Below are 23690 nucleotides of genomic sequence, written 5' to 3'. Positions count from 1 at the left end.
TTATATTTCCTGCGGCACTTGAACGCATCTGAATAGGACGACCAGCTGACGAATTTTCCAAAAGGCACAAAAACGCAACGTGACCGTTTTCAGCAGCGTGTGGCGTTCAGGGTCTGAGGGAATTTCACCAAATTGAATCACCATCCAAATCCGGAAGCTATCTTCTTTAATTTCGCAATAAAAGCACAGTGGTTCCAGCTGAGGAGCAACGAGTTGTTGCATGTCGTCACTTTGACTTATAAATATTATAAATATATTTTTAAATAGAGCTAACGTTTTGTTTTATAGAGCTAACGTTTTGTTTTATAGACTGTAAAACAACAATTATGAGATAATTGTTGTTTAAAATACACAATTATTGATAAAGATCACTACATTACATAGAGGATGGATTATAGTTTATTAAATAAAATAAAAGACTGAAAAGTGTTGAATATTTAAGCGTCTTTGTGTATTTAGAAAAGCGCTATATAAGTTTGAATTATTATTATATTTGGATTTACTGGTTATTTAAACCTCTGACCTTCTGAAAGTGTCCAACTCCATTTATAGATTTCACACTAACAGATTTGTAATAAATAACATTTTCTTATGTGATTCATCAAATCTAAACTAATGTCTGCTGAGATTATTTATTTATTTATTACATTTTCTTATTTAAATGTATTGTTTTTTAATTCGTAAATAAAACGAAGCACAGCACTTAGTTTTAATGTATTTGACCAGACTGTAAAAATAAAAACACTTAATTTTAACTTGTTTGGTTTATTATTCTTTTTTTCTTTTCTTGGTAATTTCGTATATTGTTTTTTTTTTAAATTTTTTGCTAATAAATTTTTAAAAAAAAATCTAAACACAAGAGTTCAAAAAATAATCTAAATACTTTTTATGTGAAATTGAAACCGGAAGAAGCTAGCCTGTTTCCGGAGCTAGCCTGCTAATAAAAGTCGACGCGGAAGTTGGATTGAAGTTAGTGAAGAGATTGAAGAAACTGACAAAGCGACCAAGCGAAACTTCTGAAACTTCGCGACGACTGTAAAAATAAAAATTTTAACACGTTTGGTTCTTCAACACTTAATTTAGTAAACTCGTATATATTATTTTTCTTTTCTTTTTTCATTTCAACGTTTAAAAAACTCAAATTTACACAATAAAATGAAAAAATAATCTAAAATACAGAGTTCCGGAAAGAAGAAAGCCACCTTTTTATGTGAAAGTTCAAACCGGAAGCTAGCCTGCTTCCGTCTGACTTGACATAATAAAAGTCGACGGAGTTGTTTTTGAAGTTAGTTCTTAGCTGAAAGAACCACAAAAGCGACGAATGAAAAACTCGCGCTGGAAACGTAAAAATAAAACACGATTGAAGAATGTTTAACACGTTTGGTTCTTCAACACTTAATTTAGTAAACTCGTATATATTATTTTTCTTTTTTCTTGGACGTTTTCAGGAAACGTTTAAAAAAAACTTAAAACACAATAAAAAATGAAAATAAAAAAAAAAAACAGGTTAAAAAGAAGAGCCGCAACACCTTTTATGTGAAAGAGCGGAAGAGGGCCTGCTTCCGTCTGACTTGACATAATAAAAGTCGACGCGGAAGTTGGATTGAAGTTAGTTTCTTAGCTGAAGAACCGACAAAGCGACGAAGCTGAAACTTCGCAGCTGGAAACGTTTGTATTTCTGGAAACCGGAAGTGACCTGACGGTGAGTCCGACGCATTCACATGCGATTACTTTAAGTATAAATAAATACTCACCAGCTTTCTTGTTAAAAGGTCAGATGGCACCACGAACAGGTTTCTGCCCCTGAAACCCGCACTGCGTCCTCTCTAGTCCCTACCTGGTTTCCTGTACACCGTCTCTCTATGTCCGCAACCTGCGTCCTGTGCACAGCCGGTCCTCATCTAGTCCCCTCCTGGTCCTGTACCCGGGTTTCCTCGCTAGCGGCTCCCCCACCTGGTCCTGTGCCGGTCCTCTCTAGTCCCCCACCTGGTCCTGTACCCGGTCCTCTCTAGTCCCCCACCTGGTCCTGTACCCGGTCCTCTCTAGTCCCCCACCTGGTCCTGTACCCGGTCCTCTCTAGTCCCCCACCTGGTCCTGTACCCGGTCCTCTCTAGTCCCCTACCTGGTCCTCTCTAGTCCCCCACCTGGTCCTGTATCTGGTCCTCTCTAGTCCCCCACCTGGTCCTGTACCGGTCCTCTCAAGTCCCCACCTGATCCTGTATCTGGTCCTCTCTAGTCCCCTACCTGGTCCTGTACCCGGTCCTCTCTAGTCCCCCACCTGGTCCTGTACCTGGTCCTCTCTAGTCCCCCACCTGGTCCTGTACCCGGTCCTCTCTAGTCCCCCACCTGGTCCTGTACCCGGTCCTCTCTAGTCCCCTACCTGGTCCTGTACCCGGTCCTCTCTAGTCCCCCACCTGGTCCTGTACCTGGTCCTCTCTAGTCCCCCACCTGGTCCTGTACCTGGTCCTCTAGTCCCCCACCTGGTCCTGTACCCGGTCCTCTAGTCCCCTACCTGGTCCTCTCTAGTCCGCCACCTGGTCCTGTACCCGGTCCTCTCTAGTCCCCTACCTGGTCCTCTCTAGTCCCCCACCTGGTCCTGTACCTGGTCCTCTCTAGTCCCCCACCTGGTCCTGTACCTGGTCCTCTCTAGTCCCCCACCTGGTCCTGTACCCGGTCCTCTAGTCCCCACCTGGTCCTGTACCCGGTCCTCTCTAGTCCCCTACCTGGTCCTGTACCCGGTCCTCTCAAGTCCCCCACCTGATCCTGTATCTGGTCCTCTCTAGTCCCCCACCTGGTCCTGTACCTGGTCCTCTCTAGTCCCCCACCTGGTCCTGTACCCGGTCCTCTCTAGTCCCCACCTGGTCCTGTACCCGGTCCTCTCTAGTCCCCCACCTGGTCCTGTACCGGTCCTCTCTAGTCCCCCACCTGGTCCTGTACACATCCTTTTTAGTCCCTACCTGGTCCTGTGCCGGTCCATATAGTCCCTACCTGGTCTGTCTCTAGTCCACCTGGTTGTCCCGGTTCTATAGAGCAGACAGTTCACCTAGATGTAAGAGAGAGTATATATACATATACATATATATACACATAGGTAGACATATATATATATATACATATATATATATATATATATACAGCATCTGGAAAGTATTCACAGCTCACACTTTCCCCATGTTGTTATGTTACAGCCTTATTCCAAAATGGATTAAATTCATTATTTTCCTCAACATTCTACACACAAAAACCCATAATGACAAAGTGAAAACTGTTTTTTGCAAATTTGTTCCAATCTGTTAAAAATAAAGAAGGAAAACATAACATGTCCAGAAGTCTTCACAGCCTTTAGCTCAGGTCCTGTTTCCACTGGTCATCCTTGAGATGTTGGATTGGAGGCCACCTGTGCTCCATTCAGCTGATTGGACATGATTGAGAACACACCTGTCTCTAGAAGGTATCAGTTGACTGCATATCAGAGCAGAAACCAAGCCATGAAGTTCAAGGAATTATCTCCAGACCTCCGAGACAGAATGTATGGAGCTCAGATGTGGGAAGGGGACCGATGTCTGCAGCATGTAAAGTCCCAATGAGCCCAGAGGCCTCCATCAGGCGGACATGAAGAGGTTTGGAGCCAGCAGGACTCGTCCTAGAGCCGCCCAGACGGAGCGACCGGGGAGAAGGGCCTTCGTCAGGGAGGGGACCAGGAGCCCCATGGTCCCTCTGACAGAGCTCCACCAGGAGCCCCATGGTCCCTCTGACAGAGCTCCAGCGTTGCTCTCTGAACAGAGAACCTTCCAGAAGGACAACCGTCTGCAGCGCTCCACACATCAGGCCTGTTTGGGAGAGGCCAGACGGAAGCCCCTCCTCAGGAAGAAGCACATGACGGCCGCCTAGAGTTGGCCAAGAAGCACCTGAAGGACTCTCAGCCATGAGAAACTATTCTCTGGTCTGATGAAACAAAGATTGAACTCTTTGGCCTGAATGCCAGCGTCACGTCTGGAGGAACCAGGCACTGCTCCTCACCAACAGCATCCCTCCAGCATCATGCTGGGGGGGAACTGGGAGTCAGGATGAATGCAGAGACCTCCTGGATGAAACATGCTCTGGACCTCAGACGGGGCGACGCTCCTCTGCCAACAGCACACAGCCCAGTCACAAAGGAGAGAAGGTCCTGGAGAGGCCAGAGCCGGACCTGAAGCCCATTGAACATCTGTGCACCGACGCTCCCCATCCAGCCTGATGGAACTGGAGAGGTTCTGAAAGAAGAATGGGAGAAGCTGCCCAGAACCAGGTGAGCCCCGCTGTGGAGTCAGACCCAAGAAGACTTGAGGCTGGAGCTGCTGCCAAAGGTGCTTCAACAAAGTGTTGAGCAAAGGCTGAAGACTTCTGGACACGTTATGGTTTCCTTCTTTATTTTTAATCAATGTGCAAAAAACAGTTTTCACTTTGTCATTCTGGGTTTTTGTGTGTAGAATGTTGAGGAAAATAATGAATTTAATCCATTTTGGAATAAGGCTGGAACACAACAACTTGTGGGAAAAGTGAAGCGCTGTGAATACTTTCTGGATGCACTGTATATATATTGGTGTGTAGTATTACTGACTGTAAAGGAAGTGGTGATGCATGTGAAGTGTACATCATGAAGTACACATACCGTGTGTGTGTAGCTCATCATGGCTGAGGAGGTGTACGGCTCCACCACGGCCCCCAACCCCAAGTCCTCCTGGATCAGGGGCCCCTCAGAGCCCCTGGAGAAGGTCCGCTGTGGGGTCAAGGGCTGCCAAGTGGTGAGGTCAATAGTGTGTGTGTGTGTCCTTCCTCTTCATGAAGCTGCATTAAAGGAAGTGAAAGTGCTGAGAGGTGCTGACCTGTTGTTGCAACAGTGTGTGTGTGTGTGTCCCTCTGTATCCGGCCTGTTGGCCAGGAGCAGGCATGAGAATCCCTCACCTTTCGGCGAAATTCGCTGTTTTGAAACCAAAATAGGTGACTTACGTGAATCATGTAGATCCGAAGAGTTTTTGTTTTGGGGTACGGGTGGGGGGGGTCAATTGGCCGGCCGGCGTTTATGAGATTGGAGTGGGACGCGGAGAAAGTGTGAAGTGTTGCTCTTCGCAATAAAACATCTTTGATGGGCGTGTCGCGTCTCGGCCAATCAGCGTCAAGATGTCTTCAGCGTTTGGTGGTTTAGGTTAGCTTGAATGTTAGACGCTACTTCTGCTGCTGTCACGCTGCACGGTGTAGCGATGCTAACAAAGTACCCGTACGTTAAGAGCGATGTGATTTAGCATATTTTTAGTATCGATACTTCATTAAAAGAGCGATCAGAGCGCACGCGCTGCTCCGTGTAAAGCTGTTTGCACGCGCAGCGCAGCGCTCACAGCGAGGGGCGATAAGTGGCAGAATTGTCGGCTTTAAAAATAGAAAAAGATGCCAGAAGGTAAATGTTTAAGTTCAGTCTGTAAAGTTGTGTATCTCTCCAGCTGCTCTTCCTGATGAACTCTGTATCCTCTGGTCAGAGACTAACGGCCTCATAGTGGATCATCAATGCTATGACGGCTCCATGTAGTTTCATTCATATCTTGCTGTATTAATACTAATATCACTGCTATTTAAGTGTTGGTAAAAAGTGAACCAGACAGATATTTCATTTATTACTATTATAGATAAATATACCAGTATCGTATTTATGGTATACTGTTTTTATGGTATTGTATCATGATATTTATGGCAGGTATGGTATAGAACAGACTTACTCAACAGGCGGCCCGCGGGCCGCTTATTTTGTGGCCCCCGACATGCCTGGTTATAAATGCATAATAATTATCAGGGTTTTTCCTGCATAGAGAAAATTTGGGCTCGCCTAAGCCGTTTTCCCGAGCGCCTATGACAAAAAAAAGTATGCGATGGAAAAAAATAAAAACTGTGTTCATCAGGTGCATGTCAGCGAATATAATTAGCCAACCAAAATCGTGTGAAAATTAGGTAGTAATAAATACAGTGAATAAAATGGTACAAATATATGTTAATAATAATTTGTGGCCCTTTGCACCTGTTGTGGTTTAAATGTGGCCCTCTTGGCCTCCGAAGTTGAGTACCCCTGCTATAGAAGATCGTGACAACCAGGTAGAGGCAGAACAGACTCGAGGAACAGACTCGAGGAACAGACTCGTGGCTCAGCAGAGCTCAAGACTTGAAGACTTGTTCACGCCAACAACAAAAAAAGGAAGTTGGTTCATGAATGACCATATTATACACAATATTACTATTATTATAGTATTATAGGGCCCGATCACTGACTTGGTGTCAGAATGGAGGGCCTATAGATTATCATACAACGTCCAACATCGATGTTCGTGGAAGTCACCACCAGCACCCCCCCCCCCCCCCTCCGCGCGCCTATCCTCCTCACCTTTTTCACCCCTGACCCGTTTTCATGCCTGCAGGAGGACGTAGAGGCCGAGTCGTTCTAGAATGAACACAAGTCATTTCAGTTAAAGTACTCTGACCTCTCTCCTCCTCCTCCTCCCCCTCTCTTCTCCTCCTCCTCCTCTCTCCTGCTCCTCTCATGGGTGGGTCTGTCGTCCTCTTCCTGTTGACTCAGTGGTTCTGGACTTCACTTTGAATGCTGCTGTGTCAAAGCTCCTCCCCCAGTAGCCTAAGCTCCTCCCCCAGTAACGCTGCTGTCTCCCCAGCTGCTGTCCTTCGTGGCCTTCGTCCTGGAGGAGGCGGTCCACAGCTGCGTCCGCTGCTCGGCGCTCTACTTCTTTGAGTTTGTGAGCTGCTCCTCCTTCCTGTTCACGCTGCTCCTCCTCGTGCTCCTCTACTCCTTCCTGAGAGACCGGGTGGGCGTCACCTGCTGGCCCAAAGTGGTAAGAGCTCCGCCCACATTCATGTTCAAACTCACAATTTATGGAGTGGTTTGACTTTATAATCTTGTACATTTTACGTCTAAATCAACGTTTAATAAATCTAAGTATAAGCCCCTCCCCCGACTATTAACCACCTATGACCTTAAAACATGTCATATTGTCTTAAGATTCATTCCACTGTACAATGAAGCTAGCTTAGTTTAGCATAGAGACTGCAATTGGATGGAAACAGCTAGCATGGCTTAAAGTCAACCAACAAGTCAAATATTAAAAGTTATGAAAAGTCCAATATTAAGTGATAAACGAGTCCAATATTAAGTTATAAACCAGTCCAATATTAAATTATAAACTAGTCCAATATGAAGTTATAAACCAGTCCAATATTAAAAGTTATGAAAAGTCCAATATTAAGTTATAAACCAGTCCAATATTAAGTTATAAACTAGTCCAATATTAAATTATAAACTAGTCCAATATGAAGTTATAAACCAGTCCAATATTAAAAGTTATGAAAAGTCCAATATTAAGTTATAAACCAGTCCAATATTAAATTATAAACTAGTCCAATATTAAATTATAAACCAGTCCAATATTAAGTTATAAACCAGTCCAATATTAAATTATAAACCAGTCCAATATTAAGTTATAAACCAGTCCAATATTAAATTATAAACTAGTCCAATATTAAATTATAAACCAGTCCAATATTAAGTTATAAACCAGTCCAATATTAAGTTATAAACCAGTCCAATATTAAATTATAAACTAGTCCAATATGAAGTTATAAACCAGTCCAATATTAAATTATAAACTAGTCCAATATTAAATTATAAACTAGTCCAATATTAAATTATAAACCAGTCTAATATTAAGTTATAAGCTAGTCCAATATTAAAAGTTATGAAAAGTCCAATATGAAGTTATAAACCAGTCCAATATTAAGTTATAAACTTGTCCGATATGAAGTTATAAACAAGACAAATATTAAAAGTTATGAACGAGTCAAATATGAAATGTATTTATAAAAAAAATTTAAACTTCCTGTCGACTCATTTATATTTTATTTAAACACTTCCTGTTTCTTAAACACCTCCAAACTAAATCTTCTGTGAGTGTTTTGATTGGCTCTTCTTCGTGCTGCTGCTCCGCCTCCCTCGCACCTGGAGCCTAAACAAGAGTTCATTGTTACATAATAATAATAACATTTATTACATCCGTTCATATCCACAAACTGCGCTGGCCATTATGTGGCAGGAAGACGAGGAATTACAAAATAAAAGGCACTGATCGCATCTGTGATCACATTTATTGTTTTTGAACGGAAGAAGCTGCTTCCTGTTTATCCAGAGATCTGCAAATATGAAATAAAAAGTGCAAAAATCCAGATTTTTTTATGAGGATAAATAAATGCAACGGTCATAAATATAACTAATTCAAACGGTAAATACTTACGTAGAAATGTAAACACTATCAATCCATTCAACTGTCTGAACCCAAGTGTTTCCTGTACAGACGTGATTTTATTTAGCAAATCCTGTTTTAACTTTACGAGCATGAATTATTTCACTTGACTTGTTCTCAACACTTTAAAAATAAAAGCTCTCCAGCCTCTTTCTAAGGCTGGGGCTTTTATTCTGAAATATTCGGAGGGCAGCATTTTGGGAAATCAATAAACCGATTATTTATTTTCAATTCGCTAAACGGTTTAATATTTTTATAATTTATTTGGTCCATCATGTAAACTGACCTTTATGGCGTGGAGATTCGGCGTGACGCCCCTCGGGAAGGGTTCTCCTGGAGGTTCTCCGGTGGAATATAAAAACAGAACCTCAAACAGCTGACCGGTTCCTTCTGGAGGCAGCCTGCGTCCCCCTCCATTCGGAATTTTCAAAATAAAAGCCTGTCGAGTTCTTGAAGCGGCCAGGTGGCGTTTACGGGAGGAGGTGGTCTCTCAGGCGAGGGGAGGCCTCCCAGACCCCGGCGTGGCACCGCGCCGGTCTGGGCGCCACGCCCAGGATCCGGGCCCGGAAGTCCTCCTCCTAGTCGTCGGGCTGGAAGTGCAAACTGCACACGCGCACGCCGCCGTACCTGGACGCGGGCGTGCGCTCATCGAAGCGCGGCACCGCGCCGGGTCCCTGGTCGGCAGCCCGTGGAAGACGACGCCCTGAGACGTGGCCTCGTCGTGGCCTCTACAGCCGGGGACGCAGCACCGCGGGGCGTATTTAAACACGTTATATCGCGGCTGAAGCGGCAAAGTGTGTTTTGGGGTGTTTTTACATGTAAAAATTCAAAAAAGCTGCGTCGTGAAGGCGGGAAGCTAGCGAGCGACTTCCGGTGTTCTTCTTCTTCCGAGAGATTTCCGGTAGATTGAGCGCATCGAAGTGTAATCCTGCTCCCCCACAGGCCGGAAACGGCATTACATTAATATATGATATGACTTTTATATATTCAGGCATGAGAATCCCTCACCTTTCGGCGAAATTCGCCGTTTTGAAACCAAAAGAGTTTTTGTTTTGGGGTAGGGGGGGGGGGGGTCAACTGGCCGGCCGGCGTTTATGAGATTGGAGTGGGACACGGAGAAAATGTGAAGTGTTGCTCTTCGCAATAGAACATCTTTGATGTGACGTGGCTCGGCCAATCGGCGTCAAGATGTCTTCAGCGTTTGGTGGTTTAGGTTAGCTTGAATGTTAGCCCGCTACATCTGCTGCTGTCACGCTGCACGGTGAAGCGATGCTAACAAAGTACCCGTACGTTAAGAGCGATGTGATTTAGCATATTTTCAGTCTCAATACTTCATTAAAAGAGCGATCAGAGCGCACGCTGCTCCGTGTCAAGCTGTTTGCACGCAGCTCAAGCTCACAGCGAGGGGCGCTAAGTGGCGGAATTGTCGGCTTTAAAAATAAAAATAAAAAAAGATGCCAGAAGTGAAATGTTTAAGTTCAGTCTGTAAAGTTGTGTATCTCTCCAGCTGCTCTTCCTGATGAACTCTGTATCCTCTGGTCAGAGACTAACGGCCTCATAGTGGATCATCAATGCTATGATGGCTCCATGTAGTTTCATTCATATCTTGGAGGCTAATACTAATATTACTGCCATTTGTTAAGTGTTGAAAAAGTTGGTAAAAAGTGAACCATACAGATATTTTATTTATTACTATTATAGGTAAATATACCAGTGTCTTATTTATGGTAAACTGTTTTTATGGTATTGTATCATGATATTTATGGCAGGTAAGATCGTGACAACCAGGAAGAGGCAGAACAGACTCGAGGACCAGACTCGAGGACCAGACTCGAGGACCAGACTCGAGGCTCAGCAGAGCTCAAGACTTGAAGACTTGTTCACGCCAAAGAAAAAGGAAGTTGGTTCATGAATGACCATATTATACACAATATTACTATTATTATAGGGCCCGATCACCAGGATGGAGGACCTACAGACAGGGATGGATTAACAAACGGGCCTACCGGGCCCAGGGGCCCATGAGCTCAGGGGGCCCCTGGGCCTGGGCCTCCTCGTGTGACTTCGCTGTTATTAACATTGTATTGATATGAATATGATGATATGACACGATGCGCCGTAGCCGGTATATGCTAGGCTTAAGTCATTCATGTCAGTAACAGGGCCCCAATAGTCCGACTCAGGGATGGATTACCGAACGAGCCTACCGGCACCAGGGGCCCATGAGCTCAGGGGGCCCCTAAGCCAGAGCCTTTGCGTGAAGTCTCTGTTATTAACTTTGTATTGATATCATACGATCCGTAGTTCCATACGGACTGTTTTGTTTGCGATGTGTTTTTTTTTTGCGGGGGGGGGGGGGCCTTGACACATCCAGGCCCAGGGGCCCGTGGTTTCTTAATCAGTCCATGCCTACAGATTATCATACAACGTCCAACATCGATGTTCGTGGAAGTCACCAGCACCCCCCCCCCCCCCCCCGCGCCTATCCTTCTCACCTTTTTCACTCCTGACCCGTCTTCATGCCTGCAGGGTGTCCGCGGGTCCTTAAAAAGTCTTAAATTGCTTTTCCTAAAAATAAGGCCTTAAAAAGTCTTAAATTCAGATTGGATTGGTCTTACATTTTTTGGGTGTCATGTCCAGGGGTTTTCCTGGGTCAAAATGGGTCTTCGGTGCTCCCAAAAAATATGTTGGCGCGCTGCGCGCGCGCACCGTCTATCTGTGCAGGTCGGGCTGTTGAGTGATCAGCAGCTGGCCGCTCGGTCCATTCGCGCACCTCACAGTTGCGTATTGATCAGACAAGAAGACACGCTTATCAACTCCAGTGTTTCCCCTATAACAGGGTGAAATCCCCCCCCCCGCAAACAATTCTCGGCTCGCGCGACAGAGCGATGTGCGCGCCGGCATCGAAGCTGCCGTGATGCGCGCACACGGGTGAGCACCGCGTATTCGGTCCCATCCCCTACAACGTGAAGCATCGGCTACTTTAGAAAGCATGGCAGGATGCAAGTTCAACAAAGGCTTGAAAAGAACGAGTGTTTCTGGTCACGGTCGGTGAAATGCTTCTGAAGCTGCGTTATGTGTCGGGAGACTTTCCAGCGGTGGAATCTCACGAGCAAGCACAGAGAGCAGCGCCGCGCCAAGCGGCTAGCTAGCTCGAGCCGCTGCCATGCTGCTCCGCCGCTGCTGCTCCGCCAACTGCGACGCAACGCTCAGCTGGAGGTCACCGGAGGAAATCCAGCGCCGTGTCACAAAGAGCTCATCACCGAAGTCCAACGCTGCAGTGCGTTCTTCATTCTGTTCCACGAGACTCTGGACCAGACCACCGCGAGCAGACAGCTGGACTTCATGTGCTCTTGGTGAAATGACCCGGTCCCGTCAGGATCCTGTGGAGCTCATGGGCCATGACACCAGGACCTACTTCAGCACCTCAAAGTAAGTCTAACATAAATATATGTATTAACTATCCTCTTGTATATGAGTATGTGTTTCATATAGTTAAGCTTTACTCATGTGTCAAGTTAATAACAGCTATGCATAGGCGCACTACACATTAATTAGACTAATTAAAAATAGTTTTAGAATTCAATTCAATTCAATTCAGTTTATTTGTATAGCCCAATTTCACAAATTACAAATTTGTCTCGGAGTGCTTTACAATCTGTACACATAGACATCCCTGCCCCAAAACCTCACATCGGACCAGGAAAAACTCCCAAATAACCCTTCAGGGGGAAAAAAAGGGAAGAAACCTGGAGGAGAGCAACAGAGGAGGATCCCTCTCCAGGATGGACAGATGCAATAGATGTAATGTGTACAGAAGGACAGATTTAGAGTTAAAATACATTCAATGAATATGACAGAGTGTATGAATAGTTCATAGTAGGCATATTCCACGATGGAGACCTCCACGATCCATCAGGCAGATGGCGGTGGGGAGGAGGAGTGGGCGGAGTCTCAACAGGACAGTGGCGTAGTCATGAGCAGGAATTCCACGACCCAGACGATCCATCAGGCAGATGGGATCTATGCCGTCTCATAGGGTCCGATGACCCCATGAGGCGTAAAGTCAAAAGGACTTCCGGGAGAAAGCAGAGTTAGTAATGTGTGATTGAGAGATGAAAATTCATCCTTAAGGAGAGAAAAAGAGGAGATAGGTACTCAGTGCATCCTAAGCGTCCCCGGCAGCTATAAGCCTATAGCAGCATATCAAGGGCTGGACCAGGGCAAACCTGATTCAGCCCTAACTATAAACTCTGTCAAAGAGGAAGGTCTTAAGTCTACTCTTAAACGAGGTGACTGTGTCTGCCTCCCGGACTGAAATTGGAAGCTGGTTCCATAAATGAGGAGCTTGATAACTAAAGGCTCTGGCTCCCATTCTACTTTTTAAGACTCTAGGAACTACAAGTAGTCCGCATTTAGTGAGCGTAGCTCTCTAGTGGGGCAATATGGTACGACAAGCTCCTTAAGATATGATGGAGCATCACCAATCAAGGCTTTGTAGGTTAAGAGAATAATTTTAAAAGTGATTCTTGATTTTACTGGGAGCCAGTGCAGAGCAGCTAGTGCAGGAGTGATGTGATCTCTTTTCTTAGTTTTAGTGAGAACACGAGCTGCAGCATTCTGGATCAACTGGAGGGACCTAAGAGATTTATTAGAGCAGCCTGCTAATAAGGAGTTGCAGTAATCCAGTCTCAAGTAACGAGCGTGAACCAATTTTTCTGCATCTTTTGAGACAAGATGTGCCTGATTTTGAAATATTACGTAGATGAAAGAATGCAGTCCTTGAGATTTGCTTTACGTGGGAGTTAAAGGACAAGTCCCGATCAAAGATAACGCCAAGATTCTTTACAGTGGTGTTGGATGCCAGGGCAATGCCGTCTACAGAATCCACATCACCAGATAATTGATCTCTGAGGTGCTCAGGGCCGATTAAAATTACTTGGTTTTGTCTGAGTTTAACATCAAGAAGTTGCAGGTCATCCATGTTTTATGTCTTTAAGACATGCTTGAATTTTACAGAGTTGGTTGCTCTCCTCTGGTTTTATCGATAAATATAGTTGAGTGTCATCTGCATAACAATGAAAGTTTATGGAGTGTTTCCTGATAATATTGCCCAAAGGAAGCATGTATAAGGTAAATAAAATTGGTCCAAGCACAGAACCTTGTGGAACTCCGTGATTAACGTTGGTGGTTATCGAGGCGTCATCGTTTACAAATACAAACTGAGATCGATCTGATAAATAGGATTTAAACCAAATTAGTGCCGTGCCTGAAATGCCAATCGACTGCTCCAGTCTCTGTAACAGGATGTCATGGTCAATGGTGTCGAATGCAGCACTAAGGTCTAACAAGACCAGGACAGAGAGGAGTCCTTTATCTGCTGCCATTAAGAGGTCATTTGTAATTTTCACCAGTGCCGTCTCGGTGCTGTGGTGTTTTCTAAATCCTGATTGAAATTTCTCAAATAAACTATTATGATGTAGAAAGTCGCACAACTGATTTGCGACCACTTTCTCAAGGATCTTGGAGAGGAAGGGAGGTTAGAGATCGGTCTGTAGTTAGCCAATACCTCTGGATCCAGAGTGGGCTTCTTCAGGAGAGGTTTAATAACAGCCACCTTGAAGGAGTGTGATACGTGGCCTGTTAGCAGAGACACATTGATAATATCTAATAGAGAGCCGCCAATTAAAGGCAAAACGTCTTTAAGCAGCCTCGTCGGGATGGGGTCCAAGAGACAGGTAGGCGTGTTGAAGTAGAAACCGTTGAAAATAATTGGTCACGGTTGATAGGAGAAAATCCTCAAATATACACCAGGGCATACAGCGGTTTCCAAGGCCATTCCACTTGAGAACAGATTGGCACTGGTTATGGGCAAGAGATTATTAATCTTGTCCTAATAGTTAAAATCTTTTCATTAAAGAAGTTCATAAAGTCATTACCACTAAGGTTTATAGGAATGCTCGGCTCCACAGAGCTGTGACTCTGTCAGCCTGGCTACAGTGCTGAAGAGAAACCTGGGGTTGTTTTATTTTTCTATTATTGATGAGTAATAGGCTGCTCTGGCATTACGGAGGGCCTTCTTATATGTTTTAAGACTATCTCGCCAAACTAAGCGGGATTCTTGAGATTAGTTGAACGCCATATGCGTTCAAGCTTTCGTGACGTTGCTTCAGTTTGCGGGTCTGAGGGTTATACCAGGAGCAAACCTCCTCTTCCTCACTGTCTTCTTCTTCAGAGGGCTATCGAGTCCAGTGTCATTCTCAGAGAGCCTATGGCACTGTCAACAAGATGATCAATCTGGGACGGACTAAAGTTAGACCAGGAGTCCTCTGTTATATTGAGGCGTGGTATCGAATCAAATACAGAAGGAATCGCTTCTTTAAATTTAGCTACAGCACTATCAGTTAGACATCTAGTGTAGAAACTTTTGACTAACGGTACACTCGGTAGTATAAATTCAAAAGTTATGAGGTTGTGGTCTGACAGAAGAGGATTCTGTGGGAAGGCGTTCAAATGCTCAATGTCAACGCCATAAGTAAGAACAAGATCAGCGTGTGCCCAAAGCTGTGAGTGGGTTTCTGTACTCTCTGACAGAAGCCAATCGAGTCCAACAAGGAGATGAATGCAGCACTAAGGCAATCATTATCAACATCCACATGGATATTAAAATCTCCAACAATAATAACTTTATCGGTTTTAAGAACCAAACTTGATATAAATTCTGAGAATTCAGATATAAACTCTGAATATGGACCTGGTGGCGGGTACAGAATCACAAATCGAATTGGCTGTAGTGTTTTCCAGGTTGGATGTGAAAGACTAAGAACAAGGCTTTCAAATGAGGTGTAGTGTAATTTTGGTTGAGGATTAATTAATAGGCTCGATTCAAAGATGGCTGCTACTCCACCTCCTCGACCGGTGCCTCGAGGAATGTGAGTATTAATATGACTTGGAGGAGTCGATTCATTCAGGCAGACATATTCTTCATGGCTCAGCCAGGTTTCAGTTAGGCAACATAAATCAATGTGATTATCTGATATTAAATCATTCAGTAACACAGCTTTAGATGACAGAGATCGAATATTTAGGAGACCACATTTAATAGACCTATTTTGTTGCACTGCTGAAATAATTGTGTTAACTTGTATAAGGTTATTGTGTACGACTCCTCTTCTGCTTACTTTTGATTTATTTAATTGAAGTGGCCGTGGGACAGACACAGTCTCTACTCTAAAGTCAAGGGTGGGTAACTGCTCGAATGGAAGAGCAGAGAAGGGTGTTAAACTACAACTCTGCTCCCGGTTCCTGATCTGAACCCTGGGTTGTCATAGATTAAGTCCGTGATCAACTTGGTCATATTCGCAGAAATGAGACGCTCCGTCCAACGTGGGATGAATGCCGTCTCTCCTCATCAGATCAGGCTTTCCCAGAAAGTCTTCCAGTTGTCTCGTAGCCCACATTATTCGCTGGGCACCACCTCGACAGCCAGCGGTTGAAAGGCGACATTCGGCTATACAATTCGTCTGTCTGCAAATTTGGGAGAGGGCCAGAGAAAATTACGGTGTCCGACAACGTCTTGGCATAAGCACACACCGATTCCACATTAATTTGAGTGAGTTCCGAGCGGCGGGCTCGGGCGTCATTACCACCGGCGTGTATTACAATCTGACTGTATCTCCGCTTATCCTTAGCCAGCAGCTTCAAACAAGACTCCACGTCGCCCGCTCTGGCCCACGGGAGGCACACGACTCTGGTCCGTGGCTTCGCTATTTTCACGTTCCTGACTATAGAGCTCCCGATAACCAGGGTGTGTTCCTCAGTGTGTCGCTGAGCAGGGAAAACTGGTTCGAAACGTGAAGTGGTTGGTGCACAGCGGGCTTCTGTGTAGACTTACGACTCCTGCGAACAGTTACCCAACCATCCGGCTGCACGGTTACCGCCGGGGAACAGCTATCAGCTGACTGTAGCTCCGCGCCGACTACGGGAGAGGGCGGGCTAACTAGCATAGCTGTCTGAGCTTCGATAGCGCGGAGCCGTGCATCTAACCCACTTAGACCTGCCTCCAACCTAGCAAATAAACTACACTTGTTGCATGTATCGTTATCATTAAGGGAGGCAGGGGGATAACTATACATGAGACACACTGAGCAAGAGGGAGCGGGAGGGAGAGAAGAAGAAGTCATGCTCGCTGTTGAGCTGGCAACCAAAGCTTACCGGAAGAGTGAGATGATGCGTTCAGGAGCAGCTGGGAGAATGGTAGTAAGAAGAGTGGTGTTTACCTGTCAATATGTCTACATAGTGTTCACTAGGCTCAAGGGATGGCTCACGTTGCTTAATTTGTAAAAATAGTTTTCATTCATATTGATCCAGTCTGACATTAATCTGAAGTGGTGTCATGAAGAGATGTGGTGACTGTTGTTTGGCTAATGTCTGCCTTTTTTCTTTATTTTTTCCAGGAGAATGGACCAAATGTCAACTGGAAGTTTTTATATTAATACAGTTTGAAAAGTTGTTTTCCTAGTATATTCACAAAAGCTCAGGAGTAGACATGAACCTGTGCACAAACATCCATCACATAGAGACATGAGAACTCACACTCACTCACCCACACACACATACATTCTATTATGTAAATGAATTTGCATTTTAAAAGCAGCTGGAAATGTTATTTGTTATTTTATGGATTTTTTGTTCAAAAGGAACTATGTTGCATGTATTTTTTAAATATATTTACTTAATTTTAGAGACATTTGTTCATGGGACTTAAATGTTCTGAAAATGTATTAATAAATATAATTTACAACAGCAATGACATTTGTGTTATCCTTTTGCATTACACCATACTGTTAATTTTGAACAGACATCAGTGTGTTTACTTTGAATTAATTAATTTAGATTAATGTATATTTCCATCGTAAATTAGGTCTTACATTTTATTTAGACGTGGTCTTAAAAAGTCTTAAAAAGTCTTAAATTTCACTGGTTTATTCCTGTAGACACCCTGTGCCTGATATTACTATATCGGATCTTTAACTTCAGTATTAATACTGTGTGTTGAAATACTCTGAAGTAAAAGTCCTGTATTCAAAATCAACAAAGTATTGATCAAAATTACTTGGTATCAAATGTAAAAGTATTATTTCTAAACAATATATATTATAACTATTGATGTGTTTATCACTTTAAAGTAACGCTTGTTTAAATAACAAGTAGAAAGTCATAAAACGAAAATCTCATTGAAAGTCCATCAAACTTAGGACTTATAGTCAGTGGAATGTTAATAACTCTTTAAAAGTTAAACAAATAAATTTAGCCTCTGATTATTTAAAGGTTTGTTTAAGTTAAATTTGTCTCATGCTTTAGAAATTATTCTAATAAAGTATAAATACTATGTAAATTAGTGTATTTTTTAAATCAATATTGATGATACTTTATTACTAAGCACTTTATTAAATATAATATGTATCTTTATTTGTATTTTATATTTAGTTTAACTCGTTGATCTGGTTGTTGAGTCATAACACATGTCCTCAGCTCTTCCTCTTCCTCCTCAGGACTTTGGGTACAGCTCCGTCGTCTTCCTGTTCTTCCTCACGTCCTCCATCGTCTTCGTCTCCAGCAGCAACACGGCTCTGGAGAGGAGCGCTGCGGTGAGGACGCTCACTGCCTACCTCCTTTCCCTCACTGCCTACCTCCTTTCCCTCACTTCCTCCTCCCTCCCCTCTCACTGCCTACCTCCTTTCCTCACTTCCTCCTCCTTTCCCTCACTGCCTACCTCCTTTCCTCACTTCCTCCTCCTCCCTCTCACTGCCTACCTCCTTTCCCTCACTGCCTACCTCCTTTCTCACTTCCTCCTCCCTCTCTGCCTACCTCCTTCCCTCACTGCCTACCTCCTTCCCTCACTTCCTCCTCCTCTCTCACTGACTACCTCCTTTCCCTCACTCCTCCTCCTCCCTCTCACTGCCTACCTCCTTCCCTCACTGCCTACCTCCTTTCCCTCACTCCTCCTCCTCCCTCCATGCCTACCTCCTTCCTCACTGCCTACCTCCTTTCCCTCACTTCCTCCTCCTCCCCTCTCACTGCCTAACTCCTTTCCCTCACTGCCTACCTCCTTCCCTCACTTCCTCCTCCTCCTCTCACTGCCTTCCCTCACTGCCTACCTCCTTTCTTCTCCTCCCTCCCCTCTAACTGCCTACCTCCTTTCCCTCACTTCCTACCTCCTTTCCCTCACTTCCTCCTCCCTCCCCTCCATGCCTACCTCCTTTCCTCACTGCCTACCTCCTTTCCCTCACTTCCTCCTCCCTCCCCTCTCACTGCCTACCTCCTTTCCCTCACTGCCTACCTCCTTTCCCTCACTTCCTCCTCCTCCCTCTCACTGCCTACCTCCTTCCCTCACTGCCTACCTCCTTTCCCTCACTTCCTCCTCCTCCCTCAACTGACTACCTCCTTTCCCTCACTCCTCCTCCTCCCTCTCACTGCCTACCTCCTTCCCTCACTGCCTACCTCCTTTCCCTCACTTCCTCCTCCCTCCCCTCTCACTGCCTACCTCCTTTCCCTCACTTCCTCCTCCCTCCCCTCTCACTGCCTACCTCCTTTCCCTCACTTCCTACCTCCTTTCCCTCACTTCCTCCTCCCTCCCCTCCATGCCTACCTCCTTTCCTCACTGCCTACCTCCTTTCCCTCACTTCCTCCTCCCTCCCCTCCATGCCTACCTCCTTTCCCTCACTGCCTCCTCCCTCCCCTCTCACTGCCTACCTCCTTTCCCTCACTGCCTACCTCCTTTCCCTCACTTCCTCCTCCTTTCCCTCACTGCCTACCTCCTTTCCCTCACTTCCTCCTCCCTCCCCTCTCACTGCCTACCTCCTTTCCCTCACTGCCTACCTCCTTTCCTCACTCCTCCTCCTCCCTCTCACTGCCTACCTCCTTCCCTCACTGCCTACCTCCTTTCCCTCACTTCCTCCTCCCTCCCCTCTCACTGACTACCTCCTTTCCCTCACTTCCTCCTCCCTCCCCTCTCACTGCCTACCTCCTTCCCCTCACTGCCTACCTCCTTTCCCTCACTTCCTCCTCCCCTCTCACTGCCTACCTCCTTCCCCTCACTGCCTACCTCCTTTCCCTCACTTCCTCCTCCCTCCCCTCCATGCCTACCTCCTTTCCTCACTGCCTACCTCCTTTCCCTCACTTCCTCCTCCCTCCCCTCCATGCCTACCTCCTTTCCTCACTGCCTACCTCCTTTCCCTCACTGCCTCCTCCTCCTCTCACTGCCTACCTCCTTTCCCTCACTTCCTCCTCCTCCCTCTCACTGCCTACCTCCTTTCCCTCACTTCCTCCTCCTCCTCTCACTGCCTACCTCCTTCCCTCACTTCCTCCTCCCTCCCTCTCACTGCCTACCTCCTTTCCCTCACTTCCTCCTCCCTCCCCTCTCACTGCCTACCTCCTTTCCCTCACTGCCTACCTCCTTTCCCTCACTTCCTACCTCCTTTCCCTCACTTCCTCCTCCCTCCCCTCCATGCCTACCTCCTTTCCCTCACTGCCTCCTCCCTCCCCCCTCACTGCCTACCTCCTTTCCCTCACTTCCTCCCTCCCCTCTCACTGCCTACCTCCTTTCCCTCACTTCCTCCTCCCTCCCCTCTCACTGCCTACCTCCTTTCCCTCACTTCCTCCTCCCTCCCCTCTCACTGCCTACCTCCTTTCCCTCACTTCCTCCTCCCTCCCCTCTCACTGCCTACCTCCTTTCCCTCACTTCCTCCTCCCTCCCCTCTCACTGCCTACCTCCTTTCCTCACTTCCTCCTCCTCCCTCCATGCCTACCTCCTTTCCTCACTGCCTACCTCCTTTCCCTCACTTCCTCCTCCCTCCCCTCCATGCCTACCTCCTTTCCTCACTGCCTACCTCCTTTCCCTCACTGCCTCCTCCCTCCCCTCACTGCCTACCTCCTTTCCCTCACTTCCTCCTCCCTCCCCTCTCACTGCCTACCTCCTTTCCCTCACTGCCTACCTCCTTTCCCTCACTTCCTCCTCCCTCCCCTCTCACTGCCTACCTCCTTCCCCTCACTGCCTACCTCCTTTCCCTCACTTCCTCCTCCCTCCCCTCTCACTGACTACCTCCTTTCCCTCACTTCCTCCTCCCTCCCCTCTCACTGCCTACCTCCTTCCCCTCACTGCCTACCTCCTTTCCCTCACTTCCTCCTCCCTCCCCTCTCACTGCCTAACTCCTTTCCCTCACTTCCTACCTCCTTTCCCTCACTTCCTCCTCCCTCCCCTCCATGCCTACCTCCTTTCCTCACTGCCTACCTCCTTTCCTCACTGCCTACCTCCTTTCCCTCACTTCCTCCTCCCTCCCCTCCATGCCTACCTCCTTTCCTCACTGCCTACCTCCTTTCCCTCACTGCCTCCTCCCTCCCCTCTCACTGCCTACCTCCTTTCCCTCACTTCCTCCTACCTCCTTTCCCTCACTGCCTACCTCCTTTCCCTCACTTCCTCCCCTCTCACTGCCTACCTCCTTTCCCTCACTGCCTACCTCCTTTCCCTCACTTCCTCCTCCCTCCCCTCTCACTGCCTACCTCCTTTCCCTCACTTCCTCCTCCCTCCCCTCTCACTGCCTACCTCCTTTCCCTCACTGCCTACCTCCTTTCCCTCACTTCCTCCTCCCTCCCCTCTCACTGCCTACCTCCTTTCCCTCACTGCCTACCTCCTTTCCCTCACTTCCTCCTCCCTCCCCTCTCACTGCCTACCTCCTTTCCCTCACTGCCTACCTCCTTTCCCTCACTGCCTACCTCCTTTCCCTCACTTCCTCCTCACTGCCTACCTCCTTTCCCTCACTTCCTACCTCCTTTCCCTCACTGCCTCCTCCCTCCCCTCTCACTGCCTACCTCCTTTCCCTCACTGCCTACCTCCTTTCCCTCACTTCCTCCTCCCTCCCCTCTCACTGCCTACCTCCTTTCCCTCACTGCCTCCTCCTCCCTCACTGCCTACCTCCTCCCTCACTGCCTACCTCCTTCCCTCACTTCCTCCTCCTTTCCCTCACTGCCTACCTCCTTTCCCTCACTGCCTACCTCCTTTCCCTCACTTCCTACCTCCTTTCCCTCACTGCCTACCTCCTTTCCCTCACTTCCTCCTCCCTCCCCTCTCACTGCCTACCTCCTTTCCCTCACTTCCTCCTCACTGCCTACCTCCTTTCCCTCACTTCCTCCTCCCTCCCCTCTCACTGCCTACCTCCTTTCCCTCACTTCCTCCTCACTGCCTACCTCCTTTCCCTCACTTCCTCCTCCCTCCCCTCTCACTGCCTACCTCCTTTCCCTCACTGCCTACCTCCTTTCCCTCACTGCCTACCTCCTTTCCCTCACTCCTCCCTCACTGCCTACCTCCTTTCCCTCACTGCCTACCTCCTTTCCCTCACTGCCTCCTCCCTCCCTCTCACTGCCTACCTCCTTTCCCTCACTGCCTACCTCCTTTCCCTCTCACTGCCTACCTCCTTTCCCTCACTGCCTACCTCCTTTCCCTCTCACTGCCTACCTCCTTTCCCTCACTTCCTCCTCCCTCCTCTCACTGCCTACCTCCTTTCCTCACTCCTCCTCCTCCCTCTCACTGCCTACCTCCTTTCCCTCACTTCCTACCTCCTTTCCTCACTGCCTCCCTCCCTCCCTCACTGCCTACCTCCTTTCCCTCACTTCCTCCTCCTCCTCTCACTGCCTACCTCCTTTCCCTCACTTCCTCCTCCTCCCTCTCACTGCCTACCTCCTTTCCCTCACTTCCTACCTCCTTTCCTCTCACTGCCTCCTCCTCCCCTCACTGCCTACCTCCTTTCCTCACTTCCTCCTCCTCCCTCTCACTGCCTACCTCCTTTCCCTCACTTCCTCCTCCCTCCCTCTCACTGCCTCCTCCCCTCTCACTGCCTACCTCCTTTCCCTCACTTCCTCCTCCCTCCCCTCTCACTGCCTACCTCCTTTCCCTCACTTCCTACCTCCTTTCCCTCTCACTGCCTCCTCCCTCCCCCCTCACTGCCTACCTCCTTTCCCTCACTGCCTACCTCCTTTCCCTCACATCCTCCTCCCTCCCCTCTCACTGCCTACCTCCTTTCCCTCACTGCCTACCTCCTTTCCCTCACATCCTCCTCCCTCCCCTCTCACTTCCTCCTCCCTCCCCTCACATGTGTCCTCATGGCCCCCTCGTCTCCTCCTCAGGCGTTTGGCTTCCTTGCATCCTTGGCGTTCTTGGTGGACGTCGTCTTGTTCTGGAAGTCGAGCGGGTTTCCGTTCCTGAAGGACGGGAAGCCGACGCCCAGTAATGGCGGCGTGGCGGCAGACGGCGCGCCGGAGACGGCGAAACTCAACGAGCCGGAATAAACCCAAACGTCAGATTGTTTCACTGGTCCTTTAACACGTCGGCAGGAGGCGGAGCTTAAGCGACCCCGGCGGCCATCTTTAGAGTTCTTTTTTTAATTCCAGTTTCTTTTTTTTCTGCTCTGGGCCCGAGATCATCGACATAATCAATCCACCAATCACAGAGCAGCTGTTCTTAAAGGAACAGGATGCGGTTCTTCAAGGACACTAGAACCACGAAGGATTCTGCTGTAAAGTTTAACACAAAGAATCGGATCGATTGTTTTATTGAGTCATGAAACACGTAAGTCTTAAAATGATTTTATTTACTCAGTAAAGCAGTTAAGTATAAAACACCAAAAGTCTTAACCAATAAATCACTGACGGTCGTATTTACGGTGTTTCCATTTGGGCCCTGAACGACTCGTGGAAGTTTGGATATGAAGTTTTAAATGAAGTAACTCCACAAAGTGACTTTATAATGACTTAAACATTTAGATGCAATGAGTCTGGTTTGTTTATTAAATCTGAGATGTTTTTTATATTGTATATTGTCGTCTATTGGATCTTTTTATTCACGGTTTTTATTGAATGTTGTGAATAAAGATGTTTGATTACATTCTGAATGTAAATTATGAAGAAATCCCGTCTGATCGTTTAAGTTCTATTTAAATGTCTGATGAAACATTCCTGAATGGTGAAGAAATGAGTCATTGACCCTCTGCTAAGCCCCGCCCCCTATGTTACGCCCCGCCCCCGCTACTAATCGTACAGCTTATTGATAATATGTGTGTATATATATACACATATATTTATATTAGGGCTGTCAATCGATTAAAAAGAATTAACTAATTAATTGCACATTGTGAAATTGCGATTAATTACAAACTTTTAATCGCAATTGAAAGTTTGTTCCTTCTTTTTAAAGACAAAACTTCACACAGAGCTGTGTTTTCAAAGAGGCTCCTACCTATAAAGTGCCAGCGAGGTATTTAATATCGTGGATGACAAATTGTTTCTTCAGTGAAACATCAGATTTGTAAA

General features: G+C 46.6%; 1 protein-coding gene across 1 annotated transcript; it reads left to right on the top strand.

Moving 5' to 3' along the window:
* The first annotated feature begins 1598 nt into the window (after positions 1-1598).
* Positions 1599-23265, top strand: cmtm6 (CKLF-like MARVEL transmembrane domain containing 6). Its single transcript, XM_056443527.1, has 5 exons — positions 1599-1702; positions 4665-4784; positions 6690-6866; positions 17882-17977; positions 22509-23265. The coding sequence occupies exons 2-5, from the start codon at positions 4671-4673 to the stop codon at positions 22668-22670; spliced, it is 549 nt and encodes a 182-aa protein (XP_056299502.1). The 5' UTR covers positions 1599-1702; positions 4665-4670; the 3' UTR covers positions 22671-23265.
* Positions 23266-23690: the final 425 nt, after the last annotated feature.

Source organism: Pseudoliparis swirei, chromosome 22, assembly GCF_029220125.1.
Source record: "Pseudoliparis swirei isolate HS2019 ecotype Mariana Trench chromosome 22, NWPU_hadal_v1, whole genome shotgun sequence".
NCBI classification, from domain to species: Eukaryota; Metazoa; Chordata; class Actinopteri; order Perciformes; family Liparidae; genus Pseudoliparis; species Pseudoliparis swirei.
The sequence above is the reverse complement of the archived record's forward strand: the minus strand, read 5'-3'. Positions and strand labels throughout refer to the sequence as shown.